General features: G+C 43.4%; 1 protein-coding gene across 1 annotated transcript in view; it reads left to right on the forward strand.

Moving 5' to 3' along the window:
* LOC115169163 (voltage-dependent calcium channel beta subunit-associated regulatory protein-like) overlaps nucleotides 1-18,871 on the forward strand; it is a 37,258-nt gene that overhangs the window by 11,597 nt on the left and 6,790 nt on the right. Inside the window, exons 3-9 of the mRNA XM_029724661.1 lie at nucleotides 7,724-7,869; nucleotides 10,241-10,302; nucleotides 10,404-10,566; nucleotides 10,969-11,143; nucleotides 11,253-11,396; nucleotides 12,114-12,333; nucleotides 12,819-12,869. Coding sequence (XP_029580521.1) covers nucleotides 7,724-7,869; nucleotides 10,241-10,302; nucleotides 10,404-10,566; nucleotides 10,969-11,143; nucleotides 11,253-11,396; nucleotides 12,114-12,333; nucleotides 12,819-12,869 — 961 coding nt within the window. The remainder of the gene's footprint in view (nucleotides 1-7,723; nucleotides 7,870-10,240; nucleotides 10,303-10,403; nucleotides 10,567-10,968; nucleotides 11,144-11,252; nucleotides 11,397-12,113; nucleotides 12,334-12,818; nucleotides 12,870-18,871) is intronic.

The following is an 18,871-nucleotide window of genomic DNA, read 5'->3' on the forward strand; positions in this document are numbered from 1 at the left end:
AAGAAGAGTAGCCTTCTATGGGTGTTTGGAGTCACACCTTGTGGGATTGTTAATTATCTGAGAAAGATTTAGGGAGTTCCATTGCTTTAGGACTTGGTCAGGTGTTTTAAGCATGTCCCAGTTTAGGTCACTTAGCAGGACAAATTCAGACTTGGTGTAAGGGGCCAGGAGAGAGCTTAGGGCAGGTAGGGTACAGGCCGGTGCTGATGGAGGACGATAATACCCAGCAAAAGTCAACAAAGAGCTATTTGAAAGTTGAATACTTAAAAACAGAAAATCAAATTGTTTGGGGACAGACTTGGTGGAGACATCCGAGCATTGAAGGTGATCCTTGGTAAGATTGCCACTCCCCCACCTTTGGAAGATCTGCCTTGCCAAAAAAGGTTATAACCAGAAAGGTTAACATCAGTATTCAAAACACTCTTCGTTAACCACGTCTCAGTAATGTTCAACACATCTGGATTGGAGCTGTGAACCCACACTTTCAATTGATCCATTTTAGGTAATAAGCTTCTAGTGTTAACTTGCAGAAAACCCAGGCTTTTACGAGAACAGAAATCAGTGAAGCAGATATCAGAGCACAAGTCAGAATTGGGGCTAGCAACAGTAGATGGGCTAGGGTGTACATGCACATTTCCAGATATCATCAACAGTAATACAATCAAGGCATGGCATAGGACAGGGAGAGCTCTGCAGTGCAGATTTATGACATCTGAATGTGCATCAGATGGAAACAAGATCATATTGTACAGCAATTTCATCAGGTAACATGAATACAAAGCTGGTGAGAGGTGGTTAGAATATGGGATGGGAGGGCAAAAGTCTGTGTAACCAATTGAGAGTCAGAGTCACGAGTGTGGGAACAAACATAGTCTGTCCCATGGTTGGGTAAAGAAAGTCCGTAGTCAACAAAGCATGCAGGAGTCATGAGGCAAATAGCAAAATGCACAAGAACATTTTTTAAATATATAACGACTTGGGGTTAGCCATTGTAAGTTCAGAGTCAATCGCCCCAACAGTGCCTGTGTGCTGGAGGAGAGCCAAGGCTCGGGAGGGGAGACGGGGGGGGGGCAACAAGGGCAGACAGTGAACAGATATCCAGGTGGAATCCAAGCAGCAGTGCAGCATGCAACAAGAGTTGGTGTCACACCCACTTGGAAGAAGCTTTTATTTCTGGAGGCAGATTTCTGCAGGAGGGGGCATCAAGACCTCTGGATTTGGGTGGGGTAGCCTGCCATTTGCTGGGCTCAAAGGCTTCGACACCTCTCTCTTCATAAGTCAGTGCTAATTGAAGTTGTATCTCTTTGTCCTAGCAAGCTTGGTAGCTTTAGCATTCAGTCCGTATAAAGTAAAATACACTGCTCAAAAAAATAAAGGGAACACTTAAACAACACAATGTAACTCCAAGTCAATCACACTTCTGTGAAATCAAACTGTCAACTTAGGAAGCAACACTGATTGACAATAAATTTCACATGCTGTTGTGCAAATAAAATAGACAACAGATGGAAATTATAGGCAATTAGCAAGACACCCCCAATAAAGGAGTGGTTCTGCAGGTGGTGACCACAGACCACTTCTCAGTTCCTATGCTTCCTGGCTGATGTTTTGGTCACTTTTGAATGCTGGCGGTGCTTTCACTCTAGTGGTAGCATGAGACGGAGTCTACAACCCACACAAGTGGCTCAGGTAGTGCAGCTCATCCAGGATGGCACATCAATGCGAGCTGTGGCAAGAAGGTTTGCTGTGTCTGTCAGCGTAGTGTCCAGAGCATGGAGGCGCTACCAGGAGACAGGCCAGTACATCAGGAGACGTGGAGGAGGCCGTAGGAGGGCAACAACCCAGCAGCAGGACCGCTACCTCCGCCTTTGTGCAAGGAGGAGCAGGAGGAGCACTGCCAGAGCCCTGCAAAATGACCTCCAGCAGGCCACAAATGTGCATGTATCTGCTCAAACGGACAGAAACAGACTCCATGAGGGTGGTATGAGGGCCCGACGTCCACAGGTGGGGGTTGTGCTTACAGCCCAACACCGTGCAGGACGTTTGGCATTTGCCAGAGAACACCATCTGTGCTCTTCACAGATGAAAGCAGGTTCACACTGTGCACATGTGACAGACGTGACAGTCTGGAGACGCCGTGGAGAACGTTCTGCTGCCTGCAACATCCTCCAGCATGACCGGTTTGGCGGTGGGTCAGTCATGGTGTGGGGTGGCATTTCTTTGGGGGCCGCACAGCCCTCCATGTGCTCGCCAGAGGTAGCCTGCCTGCCATTAGGTACCGAGATGAGATCCTCAGACCCCTTGTGAGACCATATGCTGGTGCGGTTGGCCCTGGGTTCCTCCTAATGCAAGACAATGCTAGACCTCATGTGGCTGGAGTGTGTCAGCAGTTCCTGCAAGAGGAAGGCATTGATGCTATGGACTGGCCCGCCCGTTCCCCAGACCTGAGTCCAATTGAGCACATCTGGGACATCGTGTCTCACTCCATCCACCAATGCCACGTTGCACCACAGACTGTCCAGGAGTTGGCGGATGCTTTAGTCCAGGTCTGGGAGGAGATCCCTCAGGAGACCATCCGCCACCTCATCAGGAGCATGCCCAGGCGTTGTAGGGAGGTCATACAGGCACGTGGAGGCCACACACACTACTGAGCCTCATTTTTACTTGTTTTAAGGACATTACATCAAAGTTGGATCAGCCTATAGTGTGCTTTTCCACTTTAATTTTGAGTGTGACTCCAAATCCAGACCTCCATGGGTTAATAAATTGGATTTCCATTGATTCTTTTTGTGTGATTTTGTTGTCAGCACATTCAACTATGTAAAGAAAAAAGTATTTAATAAGATTATTTCATTCATTCAGATCTAGGATATGTTATTTTAGTGTTCCCTTTCTTTTTTTGAGCAGTGTATATCATTGTAATGTATTTTTCTTCTTGGCTTTTGAAAGTAAAAAATAGCTTTAGACTAAGCATTACTCACTCAGTTCCAGGTTGGATGGTGTTTTCAGATTTCTGTTTGTTTCCCAGAGCATTTGCTGTATAGCTTTGGAATAATAATCTGTGGGTGTAGGAAGCATTCCAGGTAATTCCGTCCTAAATCAGGTTGTAGGTTTGTAGTTTTGATTTGGAGGGAATGTTATGTTGTTTAGGGTAGCATTCTGTATATGTCCATACCACATTTTTTTAAGTTTGTCTAACTCTAAAAACATGCTGAAAAATGTGGGAGCTCATCTGGTCATGACCTCTCTCTCTCTCTCTAACCCAACATCGGATCAAAGCATCGCTCGATTCGCTATGCTGAAACAAATTAGAATACTAGGCCTATTATTTGACCTTGTAAACAGTTAAATAAGTGATCATCAGTGTATTCATTATAACTTGCAACCTTTGGAATCAGAGGCAGATGCTTACGCCCATCCGCCATCCCCGTCCACAACACCCTAGCAAAATCAAAACCTCCTTTCAAGGTAACACTCACTGTTGCCCCCTAGTGGCCAGTTTCCACGTCATCTCCCGACGTCCTCAGACATGGTTGGATGTCGAATACTGGCTTGTATCACAGGTGACCTGGCTGATCTATTCAACCATTGATTGACAATACAATACATTATGAAACACAACCGTTATACAACAGTTGATTGCAAGGCAAAACAACTTGATGTGATATGAAGTAAAATAGATTTTCTATCATATTTCTGTCACCTATCCTGTCCTTTCAGATCTGTGAACACTGAAAGTGTAAGTCACTAGGGTAGGGAGCAGAAAGGGAAGCTTAAAGCGCAACTGGTGGCAATAAGCACTTTCTCTGATAGAAACAGTGCCGATTTTAGCATGTCAATCTTGGTGGGGAAAACTCAATATTTTTGGGGGGATGCATGCGAGCAAAGCCACTACACAACACTAAACAATACATTAATTGCACTATAACGGTGACAAACGTTGCCCACAAACTGTTAGCGCATACATAAAGTTGTCCCAACAGCGGAGCTTTTCAGCACCATGGAATGAATCCTTACCACCGCTACACCTGGCTATCAGCGGAGCCTTGTCTGGAAGCGAAACAGTTCATTCAGCCTCATTCACAGCCTTTTTAAAAAACATAGCTGATATGGCTGACTTGCTTAAACAAATGTAGTCTCTACTAACAACTGAGATGTACAAATTATGTCATAAGGGAACAATGAGCGGATAAGAGCCAATCTGTAATTTCGATTAAGTCATTAATGAGAGACCTAAGGCGGACGTAGTCCATAAAATTATTTGTTCAGCACTTTTGAAATGTACAGCGACAGAATTGAGAACATAGGGCGTTCTTACAGTATTCTCCCTGTACACCAAGTCAGAACGGTAGAATAAATAAAGGGGGCATATAAGCAGACAAATGAAATCAAATTTTATTTGTCTCGTGCACCGAATACAACAGTGAAATGCTAACTTACAAGCCCTTAACCAACAATGCAGTTGTAAAAAATAAAACTAACAAATAATTAAAGAACAGCAGTAAAATAACAATAGCGAGGCTATAGACAGGGGGTACTGGTAGAGTCAATGTGTTGGGGCACTAGTTAGTTGACGTAATATGTACATGTAGGTAGAGTTATTAAAGTGACTATGCATAGATAATAACAGAGAGTAGCAGCAGCGTAAAGGGGGGTGGGGCAATGCAAATAGTCCGGGGTAGCCATTTGATTAGATGTTCAGGAGTCTTATGGCTTGGGGGTAGAAGCTGTTTAGAAGGCTCTTGGACCTAGACTTGGCGCTCCGGTACCGCTTGCCGTGCGGTAGCAGAGAGAACAGTCTGTGACTAGGGTGAGTCTCGGACAATTTTATGGGCTTTCCTCTGACACCGCCTATTATATAGGTCCTGGATGGCAGGAAGCTTGGCCCCACTTACCATGTTAGTTTGTTGGTGATGTGGACGCCAAGGAACTTGAAGCTCTCAACCTGCTCCACTACAGCCCCGTCGATGAGAATGGGGCCGTGCTCGGTCCTCCTTTTCCTGTAGTCCACGATCATCTCCTTTGTCTTGATCACATTGAGGGAGAGGTTGTTGTCCTTGCACCACACGGTCAGGTCTCTGACCTCCCTATAGGCTGTCTTGTTGTTGTCGGTGATCAGGCCTGCCACTGTTGTGTTATCGGCAAACTTAATGATGGTGTTGGAGTCGTGCCTGGCCATGTAGTCATAAGTGACTGCACGGCGAATATTCAATGATTACTTTTCTCTAAAACAGGCTGTAAGGCTACATGTGCACCACCAAGTAAGAACAGTAGGCTAAGTTATGAGGGGGAAAGGGACCAAATTATTATTAGGGTGAGGCTACTAACGGCTTTCTACACAACATACATATCTCCCTGGCATATTACATAATTTATGCAGCATCATACAATACACTTTTGGACTCACCTTGTTGTGCTGTGCTCACTTGAACAGGAAGGTGGCGCGGTGGTCCTTTTTGTGGGCAAATTTTGTCATCAAACTTTGTCATCAAAGTCTGGCATTCTCTGGATTTATGGTGCTTTCAAGACAACTGGGAACTCTGGGAAAAAAACAAGGTTGAATCATGACGTCAGTGATCTTCAGGTCGGAGCTCTAGAAAGAGGCCAGAAATCCGAGTTGGATTACCTTTCAAAATGTAAATTCCCAATTATCTTGAACTCACTGAAGTCTGAGATTTCCCAGTTCAGAGATTCCAGTTGTTTTGAACGCAGCAGAAGTCATGTTGGATTGACAGCATGGCCAATGTATTCAACCTTTTCTGGCCCATGTGGTTGCAAGTGAATATTTATTCTTTTAAGCTTGGAAAAGAGACCCTTATACCCAGACTTGGACCACATACACACTCCACTGAATAGCAGGCTAGTGATTGCTTTGCAACGCTTGCATTTAGCCACTGATTCCTTCCAAACCACTCATTGTTGAATTTGTAATTTCCAACTTGTGTAATGTTTATGTACCAATGGCTGATGAGCATCAATACATTTTACCTGTAATTTCTCTTCATATGAGAAGGATTTACCAGTAGATTGTCGACTTGATTCAGGATGATGACTGCTTATCGAGCTAAGATTTTGACATGATCAGTCCAATCTAAGCTATGGTAGATATGTGACTTGACGTATTTCTATCTGTGGCCAATGACCTTGAACCTTCTTGGATGGGCACTTCTAATGTAAATCTATGGCAGCACCCAAGGGGCTTGAACTTTCTAGCTCTCCCTGTAGATTTTGTGGTGACACAACTAGAGAACATTACCAACTCCTACACTCTGTATTTTCCACTGGCTGCCCCATCACCACAGAAAGCACTGAGCTAGGTTGAAACTGTAATGAGTACGATGGGAGACAGAGTGCTGGTTTCAAGCGCTGTGCGCAGCAGGTGTTTATTAGTAAAGGACCACAGGAGGAGGCAGGTAGCTGGGTCCAGGGACAGGCAGAAGGTCATACACAGCGACTCCAGAAAGGTAACAGTACAGGCAGGGAAAAGGCTAATAATGTAGTCCGGGAGATCAGGCAAGAGGTTGATGACAGGAAATCTGATAGGCAAAAGTACAGGCAGGGAATAGGCAAAAGTACAGGCAGGGAATAGGCAAAAAGGTGTCGTTAGTGAGGATGGCCAAAAACTACGATACACAGGACTAATACGGACATAAACAGAGCTCCGACTAGAATGTGTAACAATACCTCACAATGATGGGGTACAAAGAACTGAAGTAAATAGTGTGTGTAAATGACATACAGGTGATCAGAATTCAGGTGATTGGGATCTGGAAAGTGAGCTGAGTTCAGGGGATCTATGTGTTTGAGAGTGAGTTGGAAGCAGACATTACAGAAACACCTTCATTTTGGAGCTGCCTTATTCAAGAAAGCAAAAAAGAGAATGTTTGTATGCGTCTTTATTAACAAAAAATAAATATATTTCTTTGTTGCTAAACAGGTTCTGCTCCAGCTGCCCTGAATGACGGGTCGCCACTGGAAAGAAAACAGCATATGTGAAATCAATATTAGTCAGTGACATTTATTCTAGTGTCAAAATTGACTACAAAGTGTAAATCATTTTGGTCATGAAGTCAGTCTGGTCCAACACTGAGTTTAAGTGAGTTCGTCGTGACTTACTTGACGGTTGGGTTTTGATTTCGACAATGATCACTTGCCCACTAACACGGGAAACACAGCTGCAGTGATTGCACTATATCCAATCCTCCCGCAGAACACACAGACAGTGAGACAGACCTTCCCATCAGCGCATCGGATCAGACCTTTTTTTACATTAGACCACACGTTGCAAATTATTTAGCTTTAGAAATACTTCACCAAACACCTTAGCTAGATGTAAAATTGTGCGACTAAAACCTCTGCAAAAACGTCAACATTAATTACAGATTTCTTGAGTTATCTATTTTGCGGGAAGTGATACGGGCTTTGTTCTTATGGTGTCTCATGGGGGACAAACATCAGTAATGGCAACATCTAACCTCACCCCAAGACTGAAATCTCATTTTCTTTCTTAATGAGCAGCAGAGAAACACATGTGGAATCGGTGTGTTCAGTCACTCTTTATGAGTCCTCGAGATAGATAGATAGTTCCCTTTACCACAGATCTATTTGGACACCTTCTACTTACTCCCATTGGCCCAAAGGGGTAGTGGCTAGGCTAGGGTAAGGTACTAGGGGCAGAAATGGTACTAGGCCTCTGACACTTGTAGTCTCTCCCTCTATACAGGAGCTGCCAGTGTCGGCAGGGCGGGTGGAGAACTATGTGCTCCTGCTGATCTTGCTGTGTGTGTTCGCTGGGGGCACTCTAATCCTGCTCTCCTTGTTGTCGCTGTTCTGTCACCGCTGCTGTGTGGGCGGCCGCCGCTACTCCAGGTAACGCACACACAAATACGCACGCATGCACAAACACACACGCACAAGCATGTACACACACGCATAAACACACACACACACTTCTCTCCTCTACAGTAACCACAACTACAGTATTATAGGTCATGTCCCTTAGGCTTACTCTGAACGTACCCATTGCGTATTAACTGAATAAGACAGCATAATACTGTTGCATGTCTGTGTAGATGGATTAGGAGACACAGTGTTAGGGTGATTATGTTGGAAGTGGATTACTGCTCAGTGAAATAAAAATGAGCATTCAATCTGTGATGTTTGGAGATAGTTCTATTTTTGCAGCCAAAGGGAAAAGAGACAGTACCAATAATACTATACTGAACAAAATATGAACACAATATGTCAATTGTTGGTCCCATGTTTTATGAGCTGAAATAAAAGATCCCAGAAATTGTCCATACGTACTAAAAGCATGTTTCTCTCATATTTTGTGCAGAAATTAGTTAACATCCCTGTTATTGAGCATTTCTCCTTTGCCAAGATAATCCATCCACCTGACAGGTGTGGCATATCAAGATGCTGATTAAAAAGCATGATCATTACACAGGTGCACCTTGTGCTGGGGGCTATAAAAGGCCATTCTAAAATGTGCAGTATTGTCATAAACACAACGCCACAGATGCCTCAAGTTTTGAGGGAGCGTGCAATTGGCATGCTGACTGCAGGAATATCCACCAGAGCTGTTGCCAGAGAATAAGTGGTGTAAAGTACTTATGTAAAAATACTTTGAAGTACTACTTAAGTAGCTTTTGGGGGTATCTTTACTATTTATCTTTTTAACAACTTTTACTTCACCACAGTACATTCCTAAATAAAAGAATGTACTTTTTACTCCATACACTCCCTGCACTTATCAAGAGAGCATCCCTGGTCGTCCCTACTGCCCCTGATCTGGCGGATTCACTAAACACAAATGCTTTGTCTGAGTGATGGAGTGCGTCCCTGGCTATCCGTAAATAAATAAAAAAAACAGTAGTGCCATCTGGTTCATTCTTAATATAAGGAATTTGAAATGATTTATACTTTTGCTTTTACTTTTGCTACTTAAGTATGTTTTAGCAATTACATTAACTTTTGATACTTAAGTATATTTAAAACCAAATACTTTTAGACTTCTACTAGGATTTTACTGGGTAACTTTTACTTGAGTTATTTTCTATTAAGGTATCTTTACTTTTACTCAAGTATGACTATGGGGTACTTTTTCCACCACTGCAGGGAATTGAATGTTAATTTTTCTACCATAAGCCGCCTCCAACGTCCTTTTAGAGAATTTGACAGTACGTTCAACCGGCCTCACAACTGCAGACCACGTGTAACCATGCCAGCGCAGGACCTCAACATATGGCTTCTTCACCTGCGAGATCGTCTGAGACCAGCCACACGGACAGCTGATGAAACTGTGGGCTTGCACAACTGAAGAATGTCTGCACAAACTGTCAAACTCATTTGCATGCTCGTCATCGTCACCAGGGTCTTGACCTGACTGCAGTTTGGCATCGTAACTGACTTTTGTGGGCAAATGGTCTTCTTCGATGGCCACTGGCACACTGGTTTCAACTGTACCGGGCAGATGGCAAATAGCGTGTATGGTGTTGTGTGGGCGAGCGGTTTGCTGATGTCAACGTTGTGAACAGAGTGCCCCATGGTGGCAGTGGGGTATGGTTTGGGCAGGCATAAGCTACGTACAACGAACACAATTGCATTTTATTGATGGAAATTTGAATGCACAGAGATACCGTGACGAGATCCTGAGGCCCATTGTCGAGCCATTCATCCGCCGCCATCACTGCATGTTTCAGCATGATAATGCACGGCCCAATGTCGCAAGGATCTGTACACAATTCCTGAAAGCTGAAAATGTCCCAGTTCTTCCATGGCTTGCATACTCACCAGACATGTCACCCAGTGATCATATTTGTGATGCTCTGGATTGACGTGTACGACAGCGTGTTCCAGTTCCCGCCAATATCCAGCAACTTCGCACAGCCATTTTAAGAGGAGTGGTACAACATTCCACAGGCCACAATCAACAGCCTGATCAACTCTATGCAGAGGAGATGTGTCGCGCTGCATGAGGCAAATGGTGGTAACACCAGATACTGACTGGTTTTCTGATCCACGCCCCTACCTTTTTAAAGCTATCTGTGACCAACAGATGCATATCTGTATTCCCAGTCATGTGAAATCCATAGATTAAGGCCTAATGAATTTATTTAAATTGACTTATATGAACTGTAACTCAGTAAAATCTTTTAAATTGTCGCATGTATTTTTGTTCAGTGTATTTCTCTCTTTTTCTCTTTTCTTTCTTCTCTTTTCTCTCCTCTGAGTGCAGGGCCAGTGATGATCCAGAAAAGACTAATACCACCTATGTGGAAGATTCATTGCCCACACAAGGTACGGCGGATGTACATTCTACTTCAGTTAAGACACGGAATAAGCTACACAACTAACACGTCCTCCTTTTCTTTATTTGTTACTCCTCTCCTTCTCTTCAGACATCACCATCCGGTTGGATGAGTCAGATGCTCTCTTTGCATCTAGCTGCCATGATGAAGAGACCGACAGGTTCATGTCCACCTGCTCTACTGGACGCCGCGTCTCCTTCAATGAGTCAGCACTTTACGAAAAGGAGAGCCAGACTCAGGACAAAGGACGCAGGTACAGGACAATGTTACTCACAAAATGGCTGCCGTGTATCATTCAGGTTGATGGTGCAACCATAGAGATAGATGGAGGTCTCTAGGGCCCAAAAGACAGTTTTAGCATGGGCAGTACCATTGAGGACTTTCATCATTTTGAAGTAGTCAACTGGGTTTGACTTCCTATGGGTTAAGGAAGGATCACATAATTCCATCCTGGTCATCAGGATCAGCCAATGAATTATGCTTGTGAGCAAACATTCCTTAACTGCAGATTGGTGGTAGAAGTGGAGCTTTGTCTCCATAAAATGTTAAGGTCTTTGAAGCCAGGTCTTCCTTGAAAAACAAAATCTCTTTATCCAACAGGAACTCCTGACTAAATGAAAGTTAGATACCATTTCCTTCCTCTCCTCCTACTCAGGTACACCCTTACAGAAGGGGACTTCCATCACCTGAAGAAGGCCCGTCTGACCCACCTCCACATGGCCCCCCCACCCTCCACCCTAAAGATCCTCACCATCATGGAGTGTGAGTCTACAGAGATCAGCAGCCTTAACGTCAACAAACCACCTGCTTCCAAACTCCCCCTCTACCAGGTAAACAAGCCTCTGAGACATTTACATTTAGCATGATTACTTTTCCATGGCAAAAAAAAACATAGGATCAACCAATAAATGCTAACTCGATCTCGTGTGTTGTCCCTAGTGTTCTGAGAGGGCTGTGCCCACCTGGTTGGGCCAGAGCTCTAGTGGTGCCCTCCCTGGAGACACCCACCATTACATTCTATTGGACCCCAGACTCAGCCACAGTCCGCCAATCCTGTGCCCCCCGACCCCCTGCTCTAGAACTGTGAGTGTTATACATGATTTTATACACACACTTAAAGGTCCTTTCCCCGCCAATGTTTTGCTAAAAAGCTAAGGGAATGGGGCTGGAGAAATGTAACCACTCTCAAATTCAAAGACAGCTATGGATGCAAGGACTGACCATCTATGATATTAAATGTATAATTTTAACCATGTTTTGAGGCTATACAGTGTTTGTTTACAAACATTTGAGTGAAACAAGCTTATATTTGGGGTCCTGGTGGGGTACAACAGTTGAACTAAGCTTTTATAAGTAATATTCTTTAAGAATCAATGGGTACATAACAATGATTTATCAGTCCAAAAATGGATGTTGCAAGTAAGGATTCTAGCTTTTAAAAAATTGGCAATACAGACTCTGATGGACCACACATGCCCCTTGGTGACTGTGGTTTGGGTTCTATATCTACATTATCTCCCAATCTCTAGGCCTACTCATATCTGTTCTGTCAAAACCACTGAAAATCAACATGGATTGGGGGTAAAAAACTTTGCAATAGTACACATAAAATAGGACAATTTATATAAAATTACTCAGAAAAGGATAGCTGCAGGAAGTTGGGAGGAGACATTATTGTCACAGACTGAAAAGATGAGTGAAGTTTCCCTAGAGGCTTAGCTGCTGCTTCTTGTCTTGAGTCATATCTCCTCCATCCCTCACTCTCCATCGTTGTCTTTCTCTCTGTATCTGCTTTGACAGGCGGAGGCTGTAGGGGACGGGGAATGGGTCAGGATGGAAGGAGAGCGAGAGAGGGGGATGAGAGGAGTGAGGGGAACGTTTCCGGTCCCCGGCCACCAGGGTTCCGTTCTGCAGTTTTTCTGCAAACTGAGACGTCATGCCAGCTTGGAGGGGGCAGGGCCTTACTTCAGGAAGTGGAAGTTTGACAGCAGCCATCGTGCCACCAGTCTAGACGCCAAAGGTGAGAGGTCATGTAGTGAGGTTAGAGGCATGTGTCTGGTTTATAAAGTTAAACTTTTTGGACTATTATGTCTGAGCTGAAAATAGAAATTGAAACAAGAAAAGGAAGTTTCAGTAAAACTGTGTGCTTGCTCAGCTGGCTGAAAGTATTCATGTTAATGGTAGTGGAAGAAGTTTACATAGTGAGATAGTTAGGCCTATATCTTTGAGATATCTTCCAGTAAAACCAACGCAAAGTAAATATTTGATGACCATTTGAAACCAATGTTCGAAAGTTGATTAATGCAACTTGAAATGCTTACAGTTTAAAAAATATAGCCTAACAGTTATCAAAATGCTTAATCGAGTCAGCTAAAGTAAGAAAAATTGTGATTTGGATGTTTACCTTAAATGATGAGAGACAAGTTTAACCGCCCTTGTCTTGAAATTCAAATGATTGCGCATGCCATATTATCTCCCCTGGCATCACCATAACTACACATGCAGGTCACCATAACTACACATGGAGGCGTTACGGTAATTTGGTGTCACCCCAAGGTGAGTCTGCTCCGACAAACACAAACTTTGCACCAATATATAGCAGAACAGTAAATGGGAGCATTCGTACTTGTCAAGGGGAGTGAGCAAATTAGCGATTTCATGTTCAATAATTAACAATAGGCGAAACAACAGGCACACCATTGGTCGGGGATAATCCCATACCACCTGTATTCTAGATAACCTTCACAAATATGTGGAAGTAGGCCTAGTGTATTCTCGCATTACAAAATTATGTAAACAGCTAGATATTACCTAAAACATTGATTGCCTCTGCCAATTACTAATGAACTCATGCAACCGCGCATTTCTTTGACAGTACATCAAATGTAATAGGAGAATATCTTAAACAATGTAGGCTGTAGATTAGCCTAAAAAATGGCGTCACCTCATTGTTGTCAGGCTACCATATATTTTATACAGTAGGACCATATTTACAATGGCACTGTCACAAAGTGGGAAAGCAGACAGTGGCAGTGGTAATGAACAATGCTTCAAAGATGTCATTCTAAGAATAGTCAACAAAAAAGTGTTTCCTAAACCCAGTATCAGACATTTCTCTTACTGTCCCGTTCATCCCATCTAGACTGTCGCATTGGATCATTGGAATGTGCACATCGCTGTCTTAACAGGTTCAAACCACCACTTTTGTGTATCCGTTCCACAATGATCACGCAATATATTTATTTTTATAGGGTGTCCACCCAGGACCAGGCTTATAGTGCGAGAAAATACAAATTTGGTGAAGAAATTTCACTCCCTTACATGCTGACCAAACCGGACGTGCGCCATCGCTCGCATGTTGATTTTGTAACCCCACAACAGACACGATCAGGACATGCAAGTTGAAATATCAAAACAAACTCCGAACCAATTATATTATCTTTGGGTACAGGACGAAAAGCATTAAACATGTATTGCAATTTAGCTAGCTAGCTTGCTGTTGCTATCTAATTTTGTCCTGGGTTATAAACATTGGGTTGTTATTTTATCTGAAATGCACAAAGTCCTCTACTCTGACAATTAATTAATCGACAGATAAAACGGTAACCCGAATTCCTTTCTCACCATCTCCTCCTTCCTTTGGACTTTATATGGCGGTTGGCATCCAACTTTACGGTGTATTACTACAACGGACTGGAGTGTAGACATCAGTTCATCTTTGAATCACCCATGTGGGTATAACCAATGAGGAGATGACACGTGGATATATGCTTCTATAAACCAATGAGGAGATGGGAGAGGCAGGACTTGCACCACGTTCAGCATCACAAATAGAAATGACTTCAATTTTAGCGCTTGTCAACACAGACGCTCGTTGGTGCTCGCGAGCAGTGTGGGTGCAATGATTGAATAACATTTATGTGTACATTTATTTTGCAATGCTCGAGCATGCGACGCGAGTGGTGTGGTCAGCATGTAACATGTATGTGTATTTTGCAGCGCACGCGATGCGAGCGGTGTGGTCAGCATGTTATAGTATAAAATACATTTCCACAGAAAATATGACCCTTCAGTTTCTGAGTCACTCAGTGCGGTATTTCTGTAACAAATCATCAACATTAGGCCTATATCGAGCACTGTTGACAGCGGTGCCGCTTCCTCACATCAACTTTTGGGATTTTATATTGCAGTGGTCCTTTATTTAAAAAATTATTTGCGGGTCCCAACAAGTACAATTAGGATGACAGGAGCTGAAATATGCAGGCTTTGAATTGTGAAGTCTCGTGGTAGCTTACGCTTGAAAGATTTCACAAACCTACACTTGTTTTTGTGGAAAATCATCGAAAAGGGACATATTCAATATTAAAGCATAAATCAAAATATGAAAATATTATAGGCCTATGTCATGTATGAAAATGGATAGCTATCTATTGTTAGCCTGCGGATTTAGGTAGAGAAGGGAATAGTAGGCTACAATGTAAATATCAGCATTTCAGGTAGTCTACAAGTAAAATCCATTTGAGGAAGATGCTTGAGGTGAATTATAGCCGCTTGTGTTATAGTTATAGGATAGCCAATATTTCCTAATCGATTATATACAGTTGAAGTCAGAAGTTTACATACACTTAGGTTGGAGTCATTAAAACTCGTTTTTCAACCCTCCACAAATTTCTTGTTAATAAACTATAGTTTTGGCAAGTCGGTTAGGACATCTACTTTGTGCATGACACAAGTAATTTTTCCAACAATTGTTTACGGACAGATTATTTCACTTATAATTTATTGTATCACAATTCCAGTGGGTCAGAAGTTTACATTAAGTTGACTGTGCCTTTAAACAGCTTGGAAAATTCCAGAAAATGATGTCATGGCTTTAGAGGCTTCTGATAGGCTAATTGACATCATTTCAGTCAATTGGAGGTGTACCTGTGGATGTATTTCAAGGCCTACCTTCAAACTCAGTGCCTCTTTGCTTGACCTCATGGGAAAATATAAAGAAATCAGCCAAGACCTCAGAAAAAAAATTGTAGACCTCAAGTCTGGTTCGTCCTTGGGAGCAATTTCCAAACGCCTGAAGGTACCACGTTCATCTGTACAAACAATAGTACGCAAGTATAAACACCATGGGACCACGCAGCCGTCATACCGCTCAGGAAGGAGACGCGTTCTGTCTCCTAAAGATGAACGTACTTTTGGTGCAAAAAGTGCAAATCAATCCCAGAACCACAGCAAGGACCTTGTGAAGATGCTTGCGGAAACAGGTACAAAAGTATCTACATCCACAGTAAAACAAGTCCTATATCGACATAACCTGAAAGGCCGCTCAGCAAGGAAGAAGCCACTGCTCCAAAACTGCCATAAAGTCAGACTACGGTTTGCAACTACACATAGGGACAAAGATTGTACTTTTTGGAGAAATGTTTTCTGGTCTGATGAAACAAAAATGTAACCGTTTGGCCGTAATGCTCATCGTTATGTTTGGAGGAAAAATGGGGAGCCTTGCAAGCTGAAGAAGACCATCCCAACCGTGAAGCACGGGGGTGGCAGCATCTTGTTGTGGGGGTGCTTTGCTGCAGGAGGGACTGGTGCACTTCACAAAATAGATGGCGTCGTGAGGGAGGACAATTATGTAGAAATATTGAAGCAACATCTCAAGACATCAGTCAGGAAGTTAAAGCTTGGTCGCAAGTGAAACTTCCAAATGGACAATGACCACAAGCATATTTCCAAAGTTGTGGCAAAATGGCTTAAGGACAACAAAGTCAAGGTATTGGAGTGGCCATCACAAAGCCCTGACCTCAGTCCCATAGAAAATGTGTGGGCAGAACTGAAAAAGCTTGTGCGAGCAAGGAGGCCTACAAACCTGACTCAGTTACACCAGCTCTGTCAGGAGGAATGGGCCGAAATTCACCCAACTTATTTTGGGAAGCTTGTGGAAGGCTACCCGAAATGTTTGACCTAAGTTAAATAATTTAAAGGCAATGCTACCAAATACTAATTGAGTGTATGTAAACTTCTGACCCACTGGGAATGTGATGAAATAAATAAAAGCTGAAATAAATAATTCTCTCTACTATTATTCTGACATTTTCGCATTCTTAAAATAAAGCGGTGATCCTAACTGACCTAAGACAGGGAATTTTTACTAGGATAAAATTTCAGGAATTGTGAAAAACTGAGTTTAAATGTATTTGGCTAAGGTGTATGTAAACTTCTGACTTCAACTGTAGGTATCGTTAAAGTGACTATGCATTGATAATAGATCATAAACAGCGAGTAGCAGCAGTGTAAAAAAAGAGGGGGGGGGGGGGGATCAATGCAGATAGTCCTGGTAGCCATTTGATTAGCTATTCAGCAGTCTTATGGCTTGGGGCTAGAAGCTGTTCAGAAGCCTTTTGGACCTAGACTTGGTGCTCCGGTACCGCTTCCTGCGTGGTAGCAGATGAGTCTGTCTATGGTGTCTGGAGTCTTTGGCAATTTTTAGGGCCTTCCTCTGACACTGCCTGGTATACAGGTCCTGGATGGCAGGAATCTTGGCCCCAATGATGTACTGGGCTGTACGCACTACCCTTTGTAGTGCCTTGCTATCGGAGGCCGAGCATTTGCCATTCCAGGCAGTGTTGCAACCAGTCAGGATGTTCTCTGGTGCAGCTGTAGAACTTTTTGACAATCTGAGGATCCATGCCAAATCTTTTCAGTCTTCTGAGGGGGAATAGGCTTTGTCGTGCCCTCTTCACGACTGTCTTGATGTGTTTGGATCATGATAGTTTGTTGGTGATGTGGACACCAAGGAACTTGAAGCTCTCAACCTGCTCCACTACAGCCCATTGATAAGAATGGGGGCATGCTCGGCCCTCCTTTTCCGGTAGTCCACGATCATCTCCTTTGTCTTGATCACGTTGAGGGAGAGGTTGTTGTCCGTGTAGCCATTTGATTAGCTATTTATCAGTATTGTTTAACAGTCTTATGGCTTAAGGGTAGAAGCTGTTCAGGGTCCTGTTGGTTCCAGACTTGGTGCACTGGTACCGCTTGCCGTGCAGTAGCAGAGAGAACAGTCTATGGCTTGGGTGACCGGAGTCTGATTGTTTGGGCCTTCCTCTGACACTGCATGGTAAAGAGGTCCATGAAGTCAGGGAGCTCAGCCCCAGTGATCTACTGGGCCATACTCACCACCCTCTGTAGCGTCTTGCGGTCTGGTGCCTTGCAGTTGCCATACCAAGTGGTGATGCAGCCAGTCAAGATGGTCTCAGTGGTGCAGCTGTATAACTTTTGAGGATTTAAGTGCTCATGCCAAATCTTTTCAGTCTCCTGAGGGAGAAGAGGTGCTGTCGATCACTCTTCACAACTGTGTGTGTGGACTCTGAGGAACTTGAAGCTCTAGACCCGCTCCACTATAGCCCCATCGATGTGGATATGGGCGTGCTCACCCCTCTGTTTCCTGTAGTCCTCGATCAGCTCCTTTGTCTTGCTGATGTTGAGGGAGAGGTTGTTGTCCTGGGCCACACTGCCAGGTCTCTGACCTTCTCCCTATAGGCTGCCTCATCATCATCATCGGTGATCAGTCCTACCACCATCGTGTCGTTGTGAACAGGGGGTACAGGAGGAGACTAAGCACACACCCTTGAGGTGCCCCGTGTTGATGGTCAGCGTGGCGGATGTGTTGTTGCCTAGCCTCACAGCCTGGAGGCGTCCCGTCAGGAAGTCCAGGCTCCAGTTGCAGAGGGAGGTATTCAGCCAACACAACCTTTGTTGTGTGGTTCAATAGTTGTGGTCAGTACTGGTCTGTAGTTTGTCAGTAGTTGTGTGGTTCAGTAGTTGTGGTCTGTATTGGTCTGTAGTTTGTCAGTAGTTGTGTGGTTCAATAGTTGTGGTCAGTAGTTTTGTGGTTGTGGTCAGTAGTTGTGTGGTCAGTAGTTGTGTGGTTGTGGTCAGTAGTTATGGTTAGTAATTGAGTGGTCAGTAGTTGCGTGGCTGTGTTCAGTAGTTATGGCGAGCAGTTGTGATCAGTAGTTGTATGGTCATAAATTGTGTGTTTGTGGCCAGTAGTTATGTGGTTCAATAGTTGTGTGGTCAGTAGCTGTGGTCAGTGGTTGTGTTCAGTAGTTTTCTTAAGACAGAGCTAGCTAGCTAGAGACATAAAAACATTGCTAGGGTCATTCCTACAATGCGGTGCCTTTTGGACCTCAACTTTTGGGGGGAAAAGTGTATGTATGTATGTATGTATGTATGTATGTATGTATGTATGTATGTATGTATGTATGTATGTATGTATGTATGTATGTATGTATGTATGTATGTATGTATGTGTAGCATTATATATTTAAAAAAAAGGATGTTTGACCTTCAGAAAAACATATTAGACAAGCTCATGCAATGAAACATTTTTTTGGGTGCATTTTTCAACCTGTTAGGTGCATAATCCTAACGGTGGAAATTTGGAGCCTAAATTAGGCATAGCTCTGTGAGTGAGTGAAATGGAGCTAGCATAATGGTTAACACTTTAACAGGATTGTAATCTATCATCTTTATAATATAGGCTAACAGATCAGAAATGTATG

The sequence above is a fragment of the Salmo trutta genome, chromosome 31 (genome assembly GCF_901001165.1).
Source record: "Salmo trutta chromosome 31, fSalTru1.1, whole genome shotgun sequence".
NCBI lineage: Eukaryota > Metazoa > Chordata > Actinopteri > Salmoniformes > Salmonidae > Salmo > Salmo trutta.